The sequence below is a fragment of the Neodiprion pinetum genome, chromosome 2, assembly GCF_021155775.2.
Source record: "Neodiprion pinetum isolate iyNeoPine1 chromosome 2, iyNeoPine1.2, whole genome shotgun sequence".
Taxonomy (NCBI): domain Eukaryota; kingdom Metazoa; phylum Arthropoda; class Insecta; order Hymenoptera; family Diprionidae; genus Neodiprion; species Neodiprion pinetum.
Genome location: NC_060233.1, coordinates 3943897 through 3963274, shown reverse-complemented (window position 1 = coordinate 3963274; position 19378 = coordinate 3943897). Strand labels below are relative to the sequence as shown.

At 37.6% G+C, this 19378-nt stretch overlaps 3 protein-coding genes across 15 annotated transcripts in view; 1 reads left to right on the top strand and 2 right to left on the bottom strand.

Annotated features, from left to right (window-relative positions):
* Positions 1 to 9880, bottom strand: part of SCaMC (Short Calcium-binding Mitochondrial Carrier) — a 24849-nt gene extending 14969 nt beyond the window's left edge. Inside the window, exons 1-4 of one of the 2 annotated variants that reach the window (XM_046612304.2) lie at positions 9360 to 9880; positions 8153 to 8279; positions 5021 to 5108; positions 4338 to 4449 (exon numbers count right to left, since the gene is read on the bottom strand). In XM_046612304.2, coding sequence (XP_046468260.1) covers positions 4338 to 4449; positions 5021 to 5108; positions 8153 to 8279; positions 9360 to 9545 — 513 coding nt within the window. In that variant the 5' untranslated portion in view covers positions 9546 to 9880. Of the gene's footprint in view, positions 1 to 3366; positions 3600 to 4337; positions 4450 to 5020; positions 5109 to 8152; positions 8280 to 9359 lie in introns of those variants that run through there. The other variant, XM_046612308.2, reaches the window with a different exon arrangement.
* Positions 1 to 15568, top strand: part of LOC124212379 (uncharacterized) — an 18731-nt gene extending 3163 nt beyond the window's left edge. The window contains exons 1-5 of one of the 4 annotated variants that reach the window (XR_011176407.1): positions 70 to 596; positions 2032 to 2329; positions 2970 to 4158; positions 15012 to 15117; positions 15210 to 15568. Coding sequence is in view for 1 of the 4 variants with exons in the window: in XM_069133562.1 (XP_068989663.1) it covers positions 1602 to 1636 (35 nt within the window). In the remaining 3 variants the exon portion in view is untranslated. The other 3 variants (XR_011176406.1, XM_069133562.1, XR_006881613.2) reach the window with 3 other exon arrangements.
* Positions 10822 to 19378, bottom strand: roq (RING finger and CCCH-type zinc finger domain-containing protein roquin). Of its 9 annotated transcripts, none has more exons than XM_069133553.1 (16): positions 19238 to 19378; positions 18134 to 18296; positions 17840 to 18044; positions 17539 to 17757; positions 17260 to 17435; positions 16793 to 17126; positions 16466 to 16706; positions 16220 to 16389; positions 15864 to 16117; positions 15681 to 15788; positions 15408 to 15619; positions 15196 to 15323; positions 14960 to 15098; positions 14656 to 14731; positions 14339 to 14527; positions 10822 to 14256 (listed from the first exon to the last, which is right to left on the bottom strand). In XM_069133553.1, exons 2-16 carry the CDS (start codon positions 18293 to 18295, stop codon positions 14137 to 14139), a joined length of 2733 nt encoding a protein of 910 aa, XP_068989654.1. In that variant the 5' UTR covers position 18296; positions 19238 to 19378; the 3' UTR covers positions 10822 to 14136. The 9 variants fall into 9 exon arrangements, with proteins under 9 accessions (XP_068989654.1, XP_068989653.1, XP_068989657.1 ...); XM_069133552.1 differs by having other exon boundaries at positions 19227 to 19377; XM_069133556.1 differs by having other exon boundaries at positions 14656 to 14725; positions 19223 to 19372.

Sequence of the window (19378 nt, the reverse complement as noted above, 5' to 3'; positions counted from 1 at the left end):
TTAACTCTTAACAGGGCCTTTTGTTCTGAGAACTGATTTTATTTTCTTTTGTTTACTAATCGCGGTCGACCTACTAGCCGACAATCGCAACCATTATACCAGTCATCCGATCTAGTTTCAGAAACGATACGTAAAAAGCTTGCGTTTCTCATTCGGTAACTCGAGATATGCGGCACATTATAAAATCGTTTACAACATAAGCTGTCTCTGCGCGGTCTGGTTTGGCCTTTGGTGCAATTCGCCAATGTACAGCCTTATCGCTTACGCTGCACTCTGACAATAACAATACAACACTATGGATGGTTGCATATGTGCACTGTCGGAGGATACCAGTTTGCTGCAACTACCGTACATAGCTGAATGCTTTAGAGCGTTCGCAGTGAAAGTGACGTCAAGTCTGATCGTGAGGAGTCCAATGCGCGGCTGACGAAACACTTCCAAGAATTTCGACATCATTCGAATTCAATCGTATTCTTTACCGCACACATTTAAACTCAAGCTCGCTTCCGATTAACGCAAGTACGTTATATAAATAAATAAATGTCAGGATCGTATCGTTGAATGCCGAATTAAGCCTTTTGCATCATAGTGGTAAAGTAAGTCTGATAGAATGCTATTAGGTTTTCAATACACGAGAGTAATTCTTGCGATGTAATGTAAATTATTATTGTTAAAATTAAAAGAATAATTCATCTCCGAGAAAGTTACATCTCTACACGTGTACATGTTTACATAAATTGTAAGTTTTTGGGATCGCTGATTACGAATCTGATATCGGATTTTCAAAATTCAAGATGGCGAATCCAATATGGCCGACGAAAATTTCGATTTCAATCGAATCCGATGGAAATACTCTATCCAACGGTTTTTGGGGTCCCTGATTACGAATCTGAAATCGGATTTTGAAAATTCAATGTGGCGAATCCAATCAGCGGCCTCGAAAACCCCTGCATAGAGTTTTGTGACCGTATTCGATCAAGTTTGAAATTTTCGTCCACCATATTGAATGAGCCATCTTGAATTGTTGAAATTTGATTTCAGATTCATAATCAGCGACTCCAAAAACCGTAGAACACTATGTTATTATAAACGTTGACTCAGAAAAATAGCGTGTGACTCACAAGGGTTAATACCTTAGTTGTAACGCAACGAATTTATCATGAATCGGGATGAAAGTTGCGTCGGTGCGATAAATGAAAGTCGCTTGTTTTCGCAAAATTCGTGCCGCAAAAACGTGAATGAATATCTCGACTGCACAGAGATGAAGATATTATAAAAACGTAACCACATATACGATAACAGGATAAGTAAATTGTTTGCGAGTGGATTTAGTCTGCAACCGTGTGTATTTCGAATAGTGTCTTAGACACCGAATCGGCGATCGTTTGTGTAAACACATAGTTACTTGTATCGCAGAGCTAAATTTGACGCGAATTTGCAGCCTGATCTATTCTCGGCGACACTCTCTAAACGTTTTTCGTCAGACGCAACTGTCGCAGATGCAGTGTGTACATTTAACCAGTCAGTAAAGTCTCATGGCGACCTATAAAATACCATAATCAATTACATTACTAATTTGCCTCCCCTTTTTGTGATTCTAGATATGCGTGTACACGTCGTTGAACTCGCTCTTTAATCGCCCTACGCGAATTTTTTTATCTGTCGTAGTTGACGGGGTGGTGTTTTTATTACATACAGCGTAATTATTGCAAAATACCCGGAGATCAAAGTCTTCAAGAAAGCTAATGCCGTATACGGAGAACAAAGTGAGTCGAATCTTATCAGTGCAGACTGTTGGCTTTCAGAGGGGCGTGAAGGATAAAAAAAAAATAATAAAATTTAAAAAATACATGTATCCCGAGTCAGCGTTTAATCAGTGTTATCACAATCGGATCGTGTGCATGTGTGTACAATAAACATAAAACGAATGAATTGAAATTTATTGCTAGAGAATCTACGGCGGAAAGGAATTGCAATGTAATACAATGAATGAAGGATTAAATTATGCAATAAGATTTTAAATCATGGCAGGTAAAGAGAAACAGTGGAAAATCTCTGAGATCCGATTCACCGGTTGGGTTTGGAAATAAGGACGATGACGAAGACTCGAGAGTTCCTCAAGGCGGAACTCGCATTCCAGAGAGCCAGTTCGACACCTGCAGTCCACCCTATGTATGCACATGCATGCACATGTACAATGTGCATATATGTACAAGGGTGGGTGCAATGTGGAACGAGTAGAGCGGCGAACGGCGTGGCCTTCGCTATGTCTTGCAATGGCCATGCACACCATGCAGCGACAGCAATCGATCGTTGGAACACATTTCAGGTACGTTATACATATGTGAACGGGTGCAGAATTGTGCAGCTATCGCATGCAGCAGGATAGGTTGTCGCATGATGCGTACGAAGCTTCAAGCCGTGGGTGTTTTGAGCGTTAAACTGTCGCCAAGCAGTCATCCAGCTCTAACTGGATTCATGAATGTGTTGTTTATAATAATGTAGTGTATATTATGTACCCATAGTTGTATGCGCACAGTGTGTGATATAGACATTGTACAATATAGATGTAAACGTACAAGCCGATATGTATTGCGCATCGTGGTCGTTAAATTTGGTTATTACAACGTAACCGGGAGTTTTATCGGCCGCGTGAATTTCACAACCCGTATGATTTCTCAAACCGTCGACTCTCGATTTCATGTGTAACACGAACCGAATCGGAACGATCAAGGTCCATCGCAAACGCACTAACACGAACGTCATTACATTCGAGGATTAATTAAAAAGCTGTAACGAAGAGAAAATGGTGAACGTACCGCAGAAGAATGTTTAGAAAGTTAAGCCGTATAACAGGTACGTGTATTTCTGAATTATTATACTCTGGTAACTGATAACACGATCTATTAGCGCCGATATACGTATTGTTACACGGAGTATACTTATAAAAGTGTTTGAAATTTTTGCAGACTGCAGATAAGCATTACTTCCTCGTGATATCTTATCGTTGGGATCGGATCGTGAAAAAAAATTGTCCGATAAGCTGATTCTTAAATATCGGAGTACAGGATATGACGAATTTCGAATAGCTATACACATACGTATATATAATATGTATAGAGTGATAATTAAGAAAACAGACATGAATCCAGCAGTTGAAAATTTGCATAAGTGTATACGATAATTATAAAATAGAAAGAAAATTGTGTTTCTCTTGATTTTTCTGTTCCCAAAGCAAAAGAATAAAAAGAACAGCAAAAATACGTTTACAGACAGCTGGACAGAAAAAATAAGTCTACAACGAAAGAAAAACAAAACGTAACAAAAGACATACCGCAACTCGCGCGGATAATATTTATAATTTACCGTCGACGAGCCATTAGAATCGTCGGTTATTTTCATAATATAAATTATGATAATAGGCAGCGGTAATGGGGAATATCGTCGGAGTTAATGCAGCAGCGGAGAGCTTCAAGTATATCGCGATTTATTGCGAAACTGCAACAAGCACTTAGTGCCGTGCAATTGAGTCCATAGTGTGCGAATAAGAAGGCCGAATTAACACGTATTGACGAATTTATACTATAGGTAGATTTAAGCCTGCACCGCGAGTTCGAAGCGATAACTGAGCCGCGAGAAGCGAGATGGAAGATTCTCGAAAGCGTTATAAGGAAGTTCCAGCGGCTCCAGCAGGGGGCTTCCCGAGTCAACCTTGCGCAGGCTCAACGCCGACGCCGCGACGTCGACGTCGAGGCGCCTCGCCCACTCCAGCTATCAACGCTATCATCGCCTGGCGTCCCTCCTCCACCTCCACCTCCACCAAGCCGAGACTCCGGCGGCAGCGCCAACAGCTGATTGTGACACTATCAAGGTCGCTTTCTGACACACGCTTCCATCTACGTCACACCGTCGAGCCTTTCTCGCCGACCAATCGGAGACCCTCGATGAACGACTTGACCTGCGCGGTTGGACTTTCGCTCTGCCTCTCTGTGTTACGTATCGACGCATATGGATGGCTTCGAGCGCGTGTGCTTGCATAGTATAGGTATTGTGATGCGAACCAGTCGATGTCCGACCAGTTTTACGGTTATACTTTCTTCGGAAGTAAAACAATTAGGAAATTAAATATACGGACAAGAAGTTTTTTAACGTATGTAGGTACGTATGTAACGTTAGATTACGAACTGTCGAGCATTTTCGACTTATTTTTTTCATACATGCGGAATTCGATGTGTCATCGTGTGCTTTTGTATGATTAGTTGTAATAACGTTTGATCCTGAGCGATGCGTACATGTTGTTATTTGCGAGGAAGTATTGCATAGGAAAAATAACTCACGGTCGAGTGTCGCCAGTAGCGGATCAACTCGTGAATGTCGTTAGTCGGTGCGTAAAGGAGAAAATCACGCCATTCGTCGAAACTGATATTTAAGCTTCCATCCTGGTCCATCCTGCAGGGTATCAAAAAAAAAAGAAGAACGTTACACTTTCTTTTTGATAAAAACTGTATTAGGTGTAAGCATAAGTATACTATAATATTTGAAGAAAAGATAATAATTTTACACATTCCAAGTTTGCTCAAGTTGCCCCCGCAGGAGTTTTACCTCCTGCAGAAATGTAACTGATAATATTTTTTTCCGCTTGCCGGTATTTATAGTTTTCAAACAATTATCGCACCGACATGTAAAATAATAATGTATGCACGTCGAATAAGTATATGTATACTTCATCAACAAATTAATGTGCGCGAGTGAAATATTGTGTTTTTGTGACAACGAGACATAAAAATGCATGGAATAAAGATAAGTAGACGATTAAGAGAAACCTGACAAATGCTGTACGTCCATAATTCGAAGAAATAAATTCGTAATAATTTACATAGACGTATTATACAAAAGATAAAGGATTAATGACGTTGCCCAAATTGTTCCTGTTCAAACGTTGTTTGAAATTATTATCGTGCAAAAGAATTATGTTTAAAATTAAATTTATAATAAGGAAAAAAAAAATCTCACAACTTACCTCTGCAATAATTTAGTCGCTTCTGTTCGATCCATATCAACGCCCAAGTCTTTAAAAGCTCTGATCAGTTCCTCCAGATCAATTTTTCCTGTAAATAGGCAAACAAAATGTTCTTCATGATATTATTGTTGCATAAACGATACGAAAACTCAATATCAGTAGGTACTTAAACTTGAATCACGCGCTGTTGCACAATAAAAACTGAATATAACTAAAACGCATTGAAATAAATTGCATTCAAACGCTACAGCTTGTGTGTGTGTGTGCGCGTGTGTGTGTGAAAATACAAAACATACATATAGGATAAAAATAAATGCCGTGCAGCTGCTAGCGAGTTTAGACAAAAAGGATGGGGGAAAAAAAAAAACTGTTCAACGTTTTGCTTTCGAGATCTCACACACATAACAGCTCTCTGCATTTTTCTCTTCTGCGAACAGTAATACAAGCTCTAACATACGCACGACATATAGGACACGTTACGTAAAACGAGTTGCGTGTTCGATATAACTTACAACATATGATATAGATAGATATACCTATATGCCTTATTATACTACAGTTAGCAAAAAATTCACGTGAGGTGAAGAATTCTTTATAGATAGATGAATTACAGTGGCTTGATAGCCTGCCCAATTTTTCTTTCGCGCCTCATTAGTTACGACCGTAGGTACAGAAATAAATTGGCTTCCAACTCACGTTCAGCGTCAGTTATGATGAACTATTTAATCATTATTATAGACTATATGTAACACATGTGCGCAGTGTAACTAGGTATATACCTATACATGGTACGTAAATACGGATGTACGCGAAGTGCCGGATGAACGAGCGACTTGATTGGAGGCTATAGAAAATCGCCTCGAAAGTATACAGCAAAGCCTTTCTATACTGTAAAATTAGAAAGCTCGATCAACCGTGAATGATTCTGATTACAGATTGCTATATATATATATATATATATATATATATATATACACACGTATAAGTTATACGTATACATAAAGTAAGACCCGGATAAATATGTAAGTGTAATATAAACTTAAAAAGCTAAAATATGGAAAGAAATATAAAAAATAGAAACTGCATTTTTTGGCTTCAACGATCATAATTTATGTAGAAAAATAAATAAAAAAATATGTTTGTACATATTAATCAAGGACGTACGCGTAACAAAATTTGTGTCATTTATGAATCGCCACAAAGCAATGAAATTTATTCAATGCAATTTTTGATGGTATGGAGAAAGATGCACAGTCCAAAAGTTTCGTACGCAGAATCGTATCCAGGAAATTGTTGGCGCATAAGTTATAAATGATATTAAATTAGCCGGGACTGCACGTTGACGGAACGAACGAGAAGCCTCATTGCGGAATTTGAAATTTGCCTGTAAGCCACTTTACTCGGGCTTCGGTAGCGCGATCGGTACAAAAAAAAGTCGACGGGTGAATAATTCAAGGGCTGCAGAAATTCCTGACAAGGTCAGAGATTGTGCCGCAGTTAACGAAGTCTCGTAATCTTGTTGGTCGGGTACATAAACCGAGCCGCGAGGTATGCATGCGATGTTCGTAGATCCAATCAGCGATAATCTTGAGTGAATTGATGCGATTCAGCGGCGAGTAAAGAGTAAGCAAAGGTCGTTTGAAAAACGATTCTATTCGATTATACTGGAGTAATTTACGAGGAAACAAAGGCAAAGCGAATAAACAACGCTTTTTCAACAATTGTACGCAACCGACAGTGAGTGTGATCTAAAAAAAAAAAATCTCAACCGTCGCTGAGAAATCACAGATCAGATGTTTGGCAACGATCAACGATGCGGCAGGGGCTCAATTCTGGTTTTACATTATACCTACACACAGTCGTGAATCCTCTTGTCAGGCTTTGCCAAACGCCGCTACGGCACGTTTGATTGATCGCTTATGTTTGTTGCCAAACAATCCGCGCGTGACAAAGTCTTCTAGAGAAGTTTTTCGACATACTTACAGTCCCATTTTTCATATACAGCTCGACTTTTCCGCAAGTTTCGGCCACTCGCGGAAGAGCGAGAGGATTTACGGTAACAACAAAAATTTATAAACGGTTCCGAATTACACTGAGTCATCAATGAATTACTTCTCAGTTCGCTCAGTGAAGTTAGCAACGTCAGCATAACGAAACATGATGGAAAAAATGGTTGTTGTACAATTTTACAACGACTTGCAAGAAGTTGGTTTTTATATGAACATTTCTTCTTTGTTACGATTTACAAGCTGAATTTCAGACAATCCTAAGGATCAGAGTAAAGATTTTTTCTAAACTGGTATCGCTAAAATAATTTTACTAACTTCAACCTCGTCAAATATCGGAGTCAACGAATCTTAAACGTGAAAATTGGCTCAACGGTCCCATTCTATACGCAATTCTGAACAAAAAAATTCCTAAACATTTTCATTTTACGCAGAAATATGGAACACATTCTACTAAATTCAGATAATTTCTGCCATTTCTTTATTTCTGCGGCAAATGAAAATGAATTGGAATATTTTTGTTCAGAATTGTGTATAGAATGGGCCTGTCAAGCCATTTCTCACGTTTCGGATACGTGGACTTCGATATTTTCGATGTCAACGTCGAAATCGACCAGAGCACTCCCTTAACTCGCTCGGTTTTTACTTTCACAAGTTGGAAATTTTGGGCCACGGAATTGTTGATGTAACCGCGATGCGTAAAAACGGATACAAGTTCAACGGAGAACCTTGTCCAACTATAATCGAATTCTGTAAACAAATTACATACTTCGAAATGAAAGTCACTATGGATAATTGAAGAATCCTTAAATTTCAAGAACATCTCAAGGTAAGTTTCCAATTGCGTAACGGATTAATGGACGTATGTATACATGTACATTGTTATTCCGTTTACGTGTTTTTGTACTTCCGTGGTTGCGTAACGCGTCAATTCAGAGCAATGCGGGTACAGTAAAGTTGTTTAAAACATACGTTTAAACGGTTTGCACGTTTTATACACGTGTACGGGTATAACAGAAGTTTCAGCTCGGGTTTCGGTGAACGAGACGGATGGTCAACGTCCTAAAAAATAATACAAAATAGTAATAATAGCAGTAAGAACATTTTTAGGACGCGTATACTTTACCGTCTCGATTTTTGTCCAAGTTCGAAAATTGCAGGCGTAGACTCTTCTCGTGTTCTCGTACGTAATGAATAAATTCTGCCAAACTGATGTCGCCGCTCTGGTTTCGGTCGGATTCCGCCAAAAATTTCTGCGCAAAATGAAGGAAAAATTTAGCGCAAGTAAATTGTTGGCCGTTTGTTTAGGTTAATTGCTTAACGAACAAATGTGGCAATTATTTTAACGATAGGATTGAATGGAATGTCTCTTTTTTCCTCAAAAGAATGAAGAGATCTTCGTTATTTCTGCACACACGTCTAACTTAATTAAGTTAAGAAGTATGAAAGGCCTGAGTTGAGGAATGTGGCAAATTATGTTCAATTACTGTCAGTATTTCAAAATTGAAGGTAAAAGTTAAGGGGATTGGAAAAACCGCTTAGGGTCGTTGCAATTGTTGGAAACGAACGAGGTTGAAGTTAATAACGTTATCGTAACCAAACGTTGAAAAAAAGCCAGTATTTTCTTCTTTTGACAATGATTTCGAAGGAAATAGGATTGAAAAATATGAGTATGTTTTGTTTCATTACGGTTCACTGAATTTCGAGTAGTTCCAAAATTGCGAAATAACGGTTTTTATCACAGCATGAATCGTTACGATAACGTTAATAACTTCAACATGATGGAAAAGATGAGAACAACGGATAAACCTAACGTTTGATTATTGTTTGATCGTAAGAGTTTTCGACTCTGCGCTATGTAACATTAAAAACGATGGGTATTTTTAAACTGCGCAAATCACAAGGTCCGGAATCTGTATAATACAACACATTTTCTGTTTCCTGTGAATACCGTAAAATGAATCGTAAAACGACGTAGCTAGGATAAATTTATCATACTAATTTTAGATCATTTCGTTTCCACGGGAAACATTGTTCTCATACGGTTCTACGGTGTCAATTTACCGTTAAATTAGAAGACGCTGTCTAAAAAGTTGACGTTCACGCCGAATGAAGTAGAGGTTTTGAATTTTGAACGCTTTGAAGATGGTTTGCATAGAATGTGCGCATGGCGCAAAACAAAAGAAGCACGCAGGTCGCGTAACGTTATCCATAATGAGGAAACAAAAGAAGGCCGATAAAGAGAGTACGAATGGGATTAGCAAGGTGGATAGTTTCGTCTGGCAGTAGGCATGCACGTCGTTCGAATTATTCGAGCATCGTCGGTTCATCACCTCGGCGTATCGCTTATGCACCCCGACATCGTGGAGGGCCTTTGACAAATCGTGTACGTCGATCCTCCCGTTGCCGTCCAGGTCGAGTTTGTTGAATATCTTCTCGAGTCGCTCCTCGTCCTCAGCCGGCAACTCGTGAAGATAATGGGGCGGCATGACGCCGTGCACGACGTTACGCCCCGGCATATTTACCACGTACTTATCTCGAGTTTATCCCGTCTGGGTGCAAACAACGCACGGCTAGACGGCCGCGCTCGATTAGGTCACAATTTTCACGAACGACGACGCACCTTAGTTTCCACCACCTCGTTGTGTTGTAAACCGCATAATTTCACGCCTCCCGTTTTACCTTATCGGCTACGTTTACCACTTCGTTGTTTACCACTGCTAACGGGATCCAAATTAACGTTCACTGTTATTTTCCTTTTCACGCTTCACTTACGAAAATCGGAAATCAGCCGCACTGCGACTTCACACGGTAGGTATATATGAGCACAGACCGCGGCGTGTACGCAATATAGCTTTAAACAGCAGTGTGGCCTCGATTCTGCGGTTCCAGCTTTGTCATATTAGAAAAATATCCGCTAGATGCCGCCATACGACGATACTCTGGAAGCGCTGGAGCAGATGCCGGATGCTGGCTGTCTGTCCGTTTTTTCCTCTTCCATTTTTGAACTCGATCGGTAACGGTCCGGGGTAGAAAAATTTCGCGAATGTTTCGCGCTTTTTTCAAAATCATGGACAACTTTTTTTTTTCATGTATAAAGTAATTAAAACGGTCAATCGTTCATTTCTTCCAGTTTAAACCAAATTGTAAGGATATCCGCTTTTCTTTATACAATTTCTTCAATTCATAACATAATTATCGAAATGGGGAACGACCGAAGTATACATCTTGAGTCAACGTCTTAGGGAGGATCGTGGTTTGATATTGTGGTAGACGTTGAAGATGCTGAATAAAAATTTATGTGTGGAATGAAGAATATTAAAGACCGTTACCCGAATGGGGTTTTCCGATTCTTATGCGATTGCCTGTTAAATGGCTCCAACCGATAAAGAAGCCACTGGATCGCTAACACGGCTTCATATGCGGCAGGTTCCTTTCACATTAATTTTCCGACACAACATGACACTAAGTGATTTGTGTCAGGAAATCCATGTAAAAAGAAAGCATCCATGGCCCCATGCTCACCTACACACCGAGTACTGGTAACAAAAATTTCTCTAGGGGTAACAGTCTTTACATTCTCTCATCAACGAAGGAGCATTTGAACTACAAAATGAGAAAAGCGCTGCACAAAATCTGAAAACTTGACGTTTACAAATTTGTTTTGCGGTGCAAAATTCGTATACATAACTTCTTGTTTAAGAATTGAAAACTCATAACAAGAAGTAATACTATGAAGATTTTCTGACCATCGTCAAGTGTGCTGATTATATGCATTATATGTAAACCGATATGTGTATAATAATATTTAATTTATTACTTTATTATTGTATGTTCAAACAAAGAACTTTTACTGTAGATTGTATGTGGTTTCTCATACCGTTAACAATAGGTACGCTCGTATCATCATACATATTATAGTGACATGTTTAACATGTAATTAATCCGAAGCTTGCACAAACAGTCCTGTTGCACTTATTACTTCCCATTGTACACAGCCCTTCTCCTTATTCACGTCTTCAACTCCACTCTATGCTAAACGATCAAAAGGGAAAATAGATGTGTTTCTACTTTCTTTTTTCGTTTGCTTGTTCTTTGCAGATTAAACAGAATATTACGCTGACTATCAAATCTGAGTTTGGTTTACAGAGGTGTAAAATTGCATCTTTATTGGAATGGCTAATCTTTTCGTATTTGATTTCATTTTCAATACAGATTACTGATATTTCCTGGATTATAATTTAGCAACGAGTTTCGTTGAATTGAGCGGAGAAAATCATTTACAAGAGTAGCAAACGAATCGGATATTTTTGCCAACAAAGATGATTGATAACTCACGTCTGATTACCAATATCAGAGTTAAAATCAAACATAAATAGAATAGGTATATCATTATATATTAAGTTATAACGAAAGTGTGCGAGCTCAGTTTAAAAATATAACGATAGGATATAAATGTAGAATATAACTTATAAAATCATGAACATAACATTTAGAACTTAGCAAAAAGAAGTGGTAAGTATTAGATGCACGGAAACTTACATTTCCTAACACAAGTGTTTATAGTAATAAAAAGGAAAATCGATAACGCGAACGAGAATCCCAGTGTTTCACTAATTCGGAATTATGCTGAATTTCTTATAAATTATATAAAAATAATGACAACCGATTGAAGACGAGACAGTCGTCACGAAATTGCACATATAACATAAACTAAGCTCTTACAGTTTCGTATAAATAACTCAGCGACATTAACGAATCTCTGTTATAAATTGCGTGACTGGTGATCAAAATCAATTTCAAGTATGGTTTATACAAATTTTCAACGAAATTTAAGCATATCTAGAAGTTTGGTAGGACACTTTATGGACCTTCACTTGTCAATTAAATTGTCATATTAGGCTCATACAAGACGTTTGACATTATATTCTCAACGAAAGTTAAGGAAGTATTTGTAGAATAGTTCATTTAGGCTGTGTTATATTCATAAAACATATTTATATGTTGCACTGTCAGAGGGGATACATTCTTGCAAATTTTTATTAACTGAGCAACAGAGAAATGTGAGAATTCGAATAATATGAAAGGTAAAAATATATCCTCTCATACATATCTCTAAGTTTTCACGTTTCAATGTTTCTAGACGAAACAATTTAGCGATTTTTTGTATGTTTACCACTATGGAATTATAGAATTACATTAGGCACGTGTATGCATTTGATTGACCGATTTGAAAACGTACCCAACCACACCGTCAAAGTTTTTACGTGAATTAGATATTTGAAATAAATGCATTACTGTACTCCGTGAATACAACAAATTTAATACTTGTAATTTAGTTTGTTTTCATGTTGTTCTAAAAATGAAATGTACTAGGCTTTTGAACGTGACTTCATAAATCTAAAGCTAGATTTAATTTTCAATTGATCCATTTTTTCTTCTGTCTTGTATTGAGTAATAAAATATGCCTTGTGATTGGATACCAGTCTGAGAAAAGCTCAAGGGCTTTGTCCACCCACAATTTATGCTTTTAAAGTTGACGAGTTAACGTCGCGTGTAACAATTTCTTACATTCACAGTGCAAGTATCATTTTCAACAGCTTAACGCTTATAAGAAATAAAAGTATCGTTCACCCGTTGAATCAATTATTTGCGATTCACTGTACTATATTATTTTTCTCTTTTTTTTTTTGTTGCTTTTTTCTCTTTTCTTTAGTAGTAGACTACAGCTATGTTCAGGCTCACTGCTTAATATTTTTAACCATACAAATGACAAATTCGTGATTCAGGGTTTTCGTAATCCTACACTCAAAACTATAAGCTTGAACAGAGCCGCTTTCTTACAAATGTATAAAAAATAACATATAGTAATTCAAGGCTAGAAAGACCACCTCCAAGAACCATACTTTTTTTAGTTTTTTTTCGATTTTTTTTTCTTCGTAAAATTCTCTATTGTTACTTCCAATAAAACTGGAACATTAATCTTTAGGTTATATATATTATTTCATAAAAATAGAAGCAACCCAATCGCAATAGATACATACCATGGTTTATCATTTCTCAGATATACAAGCAAGCCTATCCAATAACACAATATTGTTCCACGAAATACATTCGTCGCTTCCACATTCATGTTTTTAGCGAAAAACATCTTTTTATCCTTTTCACCCTTCTACACCAACTTTACGATTTTATTTTTGATATGAAAATAAAAACTCTGGAGCTCAATATTGCATGTGCTTTTTTTCAACAAATAGAATCGGGCGCAAGATGGTATTCTCAAAGGATAATATTGATTTTTTTGCTAAACTTTTGTTGAAGATAATTAATTGAATTAGCGAAAGGCACCATGAAAAGTGAAAAACCATTTATCAAGGTGTGGAAATTCGACTACATGCTTTTCGTAACGAGAGTTAACGCTCGCTCGATGGGTTATATAACTAGAATAATTTATAATGACACCAACTATCCAAATTCCCTCATAAAATGTGTTATTTCCCATTATGTATAACATTTATATGTACCTATAGGCATTTTTTTTCCAATCACCTATCATCAGGTTGATTATTATTCGTCCCGAATATTATGGTAGCGATATATAATATTATATATAGATATAATATTTTGCCACGTTGTGCAAATATATAAATAAATATGCTATATAGTTTGTCATGTTTATAAAACACTGACGCTAACTTCTGTTAAATTTTAACAAATCCATTTTCATCTCCTCAGTTGTTTTTGAAACAATCTTTCTTTTACTCGCTATATGCACTATTCATGACTATTTGGCAATCTATAATGCGCCTACGAGTTGGAACTCAAATACCAGGTAGCCAATTCCTCAAGTTTTAAAAAATCGTTTTATCATTATAAATTATATATTACTTTTTATGATTATAAAAATACGTCATGTTTCTTTTTCAAAATATACCGTTAACGTAACTTTAATCTTTCGTGAAACTTCCAACTGCTTTTACATTGTTAGCTTCCTTGGTGGCTAGAATACTACTGAAAAGATGAAATACTATTGATTTCACGCTCATTTCAAAGTACAAAACGACAATGCAACTTGAAGAATTAGGTAATAAATATTTGTAGGGATTCTGTTTACTTCTTGATATTATCTTCTTCGCTTGACCAACGTTTCTCTTGCTCTTCCAACTCAAACTCCCAACGTAATTCCAACTCCCGCATGTCATTAGCTATTCCAGCTTCGTACGTATCCTCCTGTAACGCGTCATTTTTCTCATAATATTAAACCGTAATCTAGGTACGAGTATAAGTAAATTCTAGCACATTCAAAACTTACTTCATCGGGTCGGTATTCCCTGTTCAAGTTGTGATTCTGCACTAAGTTACTTGATGGCTGAATCCACGACATACCATACGGACTCCAATTCCGTACATCCCTTTCTTTTTCCCTAATGCCCGCCTCAATCATCTGCAACTCCTGAGCCAATCTTTCTCCTTCACTGAAAGCAGCTCCCTGGGTGGCTAGCTATTTTAAGTAAATTTCATTAGTGGTAATTTGACTGGATTTATTGCTATGTTACTGGGAATGTTGTCCATTTAACGATTTCATTTAATTGTTGATGCTAAGTATACAATTTGTAGCTTTATAGTTACCTTTAAATCGTTAATCTTTTTTTCCAGATGCTTTAATTGCTGCTGCACTTTTTGCGACTCCAACAGCAAACTAAAACTTTGCAATGGTCAGAGCATCAGACGATTATTCTTTGCTTTTTGACAAATTACGAATGAGAATAATTTTGCTCTTTTCAAACTACCCGCTTCAAGAATAATATCAATTTACGAGATTCGTTAGTTTTCCAAAACTTCCCACTGGTGTTAATAAAAATAGATTCTTACTACTACATATCCCTTAACGAATCATCTAAAGCATATAAAAATATTGGTAATCTCATCATACTCTTTTGACATAGACTCCTGACGTGCTAGTTGTACTTGAGATGTTGTTTCAGACATGCCTCGACCGATTGTGATGTACCCATCTCCAAGAGCAGAACTTGGCACAGGCTGACCTCCAGTATTTGTACCCATTGCATACGCTGGATCAAGATCATATATGTAATAAATGTGACAAATTTTCTCATTGCAAGTTAAGTCCACACCACAGAAATTTTGTAAAATTCATTGAATACTTACGCTGGTGTCCATAGTACCAAGATGTCACAGGACTCACTGGAGGCATTGGTCGTCTTGGTACAGATGGAGTTCCTTCTCCAAATAAAGCCGTAGCTTGTACTGGATTCGGTGATCTGTGGTGACGTTGACTATTAGTACAGAAGAGCGACAAACATTTCAATAAATTATTGACACATCATAATCAGTATGCGATAGTGTGTCATATTTTTTACCTAATTAGTGGCTTTGAGACTCGAGAAATTGGGCCATACTTGCTGGCTGGGGGGGCATCGAATGGTACGAATTCATCATCCAACAATATAGAATCGGAGTGATGAAAATTATTTCCATGATTTATATTGGACGATGAAGATATTTGCGATCCAGAAATGTTTGACCATATGGAAAAATTAGATGTCAACGGATCTCCCTGAGTGGTGTTATTCTGTAAAATGATTGATATTAATATATTGAACAGGTTTAAATATTAAAAGTATATTACGTACAGTTTTCGCCTGCGTCGTACTCTGTTTTCCAACAATATTTTCCAGTTGTTTTTTTATTTCATTACGACGGTGGAGCAGCATCGCCAAAGTTTTTGCCACGGATCGCTGCTACAGGAAATATACAGTGAGAATTTTTTTTAATACAAAGTATGTCTTGTTATGAAGTAAAATGAACTTATTCACCTTCTTATTGTTATTAGGCACGTTGTTGTGTACAGTGGATGTTATTTGCGAGGGGTCCCAAATAGGTAGGTTTGGAGAATTGTATTCAACAGGTGGCCCAGGCATAACGTAATGCGAATACTGCATTTCGACAGTTTTACCACATGCCAGCTGTGGCAAAGCCTGCGTTGGAGGTGATATATAACTTGGCAGAGACCCGACAAAGTTGTTGTCATTCGAAACTGCAGGATGTTGTGCAGGGCTAACCTTAGTACCTGAATTAAAATTTAAAAATTCAATGCATGGATGTGAAAACCGTTTAAAAAATTACTCACATTGTTTCACATTGAAACATGAATATGCAAATGAGAACTCACTTTCACGAAGACCATTATCGTGAGGTTTGCCGGAATGGTAAACTATATCATCGCACTGTTTGAATCCTTTGTTGTTGGATATTACTGCCAGTTTTTCTATCTTTGTTTCGGAATTATTTGACAGTGAAAGGCTTGATCTCACGGTTAACTTTCGATTCTTTGATCTGTATCTGAAACGAGTTGAGTAATTATTACGCATTCGTTACAAGAAGTTCAAAATTTGTAACCATTATAATTATTGCTCACTTATCAAGTTCCTGGTCGCTATGAGCAAAAGTGCAACTTGTAGTCCTAGGACAGGAACCTCTCAAAGCCAGGTCACGACACATACTGACTTTGTACTTGGGTTGACCAGGACCTGCGGTGTGAGTACTATCCTGTGGTTTTCGATTCCCGTGCTGCTGGATAAATTCTACTAGTGCAGCAACAACCGTCTTTACAGCTTCCAATGATGCACGACATTCAATCCATGTCGGAGGCTCTGTTTCTGTTGAATAAGTATTCAAAATATTTAGAACCCCTTTTTTCTTTTCAGCAAATAATTGTTAATCATAGATGTGGAACAGTTATTACCTGGGCTGGGATCGATAGAAGCGAGCAATTCTAACTGCGGTCTAAGACTGCTTAACTGACCCGGGTCTGGTGTGCGTTGAAGTGCGATCACAAGTTCTTGTACACTTTGAGCAAATGATTGCGGAGTTTGAAGCTTGTCAATGATACTTTGCATGTGAGATTTGTGCCCCGTGTCCCCGTACAATAAGGCGGACCACTGGTCAGGTGCAATTCTCAGGCCTGCCTCCGTGGCTATTTGAACTATTTGAGCGTCATGTTCTCTTCTCAAAGCTTCGTATGTTCTGAACTCCTCCTTCAGTTGCATTAACGAGGAATCACCTTCACGTTTTGATACCTGAATTGAAGTGGATTTAAAAAAATAGTCACCTATTGCGTCGAAATTTACAGTGTCTACTTATGTGGGTTGTTGTTCTAGGTAATATAAATTGCCTATGACTCAATCACAAATACATTAAAGTATACTATACCTTGAAGCAACTCGCTCTATAAAGGAGTTGTACGACATGTCCGATACTGGTTTTTGAAGCCTGGGGAAAATGTGGTTCCAGACGCTGGACTACGAACATGACTAAGACTTTCCTAGAAAGAGCAGAACCGTCTTCCAGTGCCAAAAGAACTAGTTTCAGTACCTCCTCTTGCATGGCTACATTGAGTAAAGAATAATAATAATGATCACTTTCCTTGAAAGTATGGAATTCAGCACTTATAATCTATTACTTGTTTTTTAATAAATCATGAAAATTCACCTGGACCAAGAAATTGACAACCCCGAGCACGCACAGCGGCCCACAAATTTGCGCTTAACTGCTGCGGGTTTTGATGCTGAAGAATCAATTCCGTTACAGAACGTTCTCCCAAGCTTCGTGCTGCTCTCACTGCTCGAGCACGTCCTTCTGGCTCCACTAATTGACATCCGACCAATGTAACCAACTTTCTTTGCATGGGTCGAGAAACAAGGCCCATTCCTGTTGAATCAATAAACAATTTTTATACTTCAATGATCATTCTTTGATAAAAATCATTTTAGAATTAGAATAACTCTTTTACCACCTGTGGCTGGTGTAGCCTGACATGGTTTAAGGTAGAGCGCCAATTCTTCGATGCAACATTTGGCGGCTAGATAATGGGCGTGATTTTCAATAGGCACAAGTTTTAGATCGGCTCCGCCAGAATTAGGAGAAACCGGGCTGCCGACAAGCTGGAGTAGCGCATCATTCACAGGCAGTCTTTCTACTTCGGTGTTTATAACGCTCTGCGAAATATAGCGAGGTAAGTTTGAATTTCATTGGAATTTGGTAAATTTTATGCATTCCGGGTGCAATACGACAAAGCAATGCCTACCTGGTCAAATGGGCATTGCTTTCGTTGAAGGTTCGCGAGGCAAGTGCGACAGACTGTGTGGCCACATCCCAATGATATTGGCCCACGTTGGGTGGCATCGAAGTCATGACGGCAAACTGGACAGGAGAGAAATTCCGTCCACTGAGGTGCCTGTATTGGCATTCTGAAATATAACGCAAGTTTCAAATATAATAAATCACCTGGCTTACAGATACCTTCAGTTTTGATCTGGCGAAATGTAACAGATAGCATTGCATCATGTTATACAGTTATTGCTGTCGTCTTTGTACATCAATTTAAGCAGTCAAAGATAGACTAATCCAATTTTCTTCTTTCTCTTGTTCACGAAAATTGGACAGATTTCTCGATACTGTTAAGTATTCAACTACTGGTTACGAAAAATTAGAACGGTGAAACTGTTCAAAGGATAGCCTTTGTGATTACAACGCAGACTAATCATTTTGTTTTAATAACGAAATATACAAATTTTATATACATAATTAGACATACTATAAGACCAGTATTACATAGGTGTACTTTAAATAAAGACAATGTGTTGTATCGTTCGTTGAAAATATTTTTTGACGGCGAAGTCCAAAGTTGAGAATTCATTGATTTGGAACATACTGCACGCAGATGTGAAAAATTTCTAGATAATCACCAAAACTAGGTAAATGAAATGAACTTTGTTGGGGTATGAAAAGTACAAGGCTGTAGGATATGTGAAATGTGTATACAAGGTATGTATATGAGTCTAGTTGGATCAAAGTAATCACCTTGGAATATTTGAATAAGTGACACTTAATCCACCTTCTTTTCCAGCTACAAAATACGGGAATTAGAACGGAAATACAATCTAGATACGTCGCCAATTGTTTTTGGAAAATTAAGAGGCTATGCAGGGTATTGATGAAGAAAAGTAGGAAAAAGAAGAGAGAGAAGAAAGAAAAAGGAGTCGTTCTCATTCCGTGATAACAGAGAAATTATTTGTTTTATTAACAACACGTCGAAAGTGTCATTGTCGACGAAACGCGTAGATTTACGTAGAAGCAAATTTACAAAGCTGTTGAAAATAAACGAACAACTTACTTGCCTTGTTATTACCTTTACAAAACATCACATTAACCAATAAATTACTTCAAACTCGCTATTCTGCCATCGCAGCACGAACAGATGAAAACTTGACATGTAGTACTCTCGTTTCTTTTATTTTTTTTCCACTTCTTGTTCCATCAATCACAATTT

Excerpts from the sequence above, each read along its gene's own strand:
- roq (XM_069133553.1), bottom strand. The coding sequence starts at position 18,295 with ATGCCAATACAGGCACCTCAGTGGACGGAATTTCTCTCCTGTCCAGTT. Across the intron at positions 16,118-16,219 it reads CGATAATGGTCTTCGTGAAA|GTACTAAGGTTAGCCCTGCA; the intron begins GTGAGTTCTCAT and ends ATTTTAATTCAG. Across the intron at positions 15,789-15,863 it reads TGCCTAATAACAATAAGAAG|CAGCGATCCGTGGCAAAAAC; the intron begins GTGAATAAGTTC and ends TATTTCCTGTAG.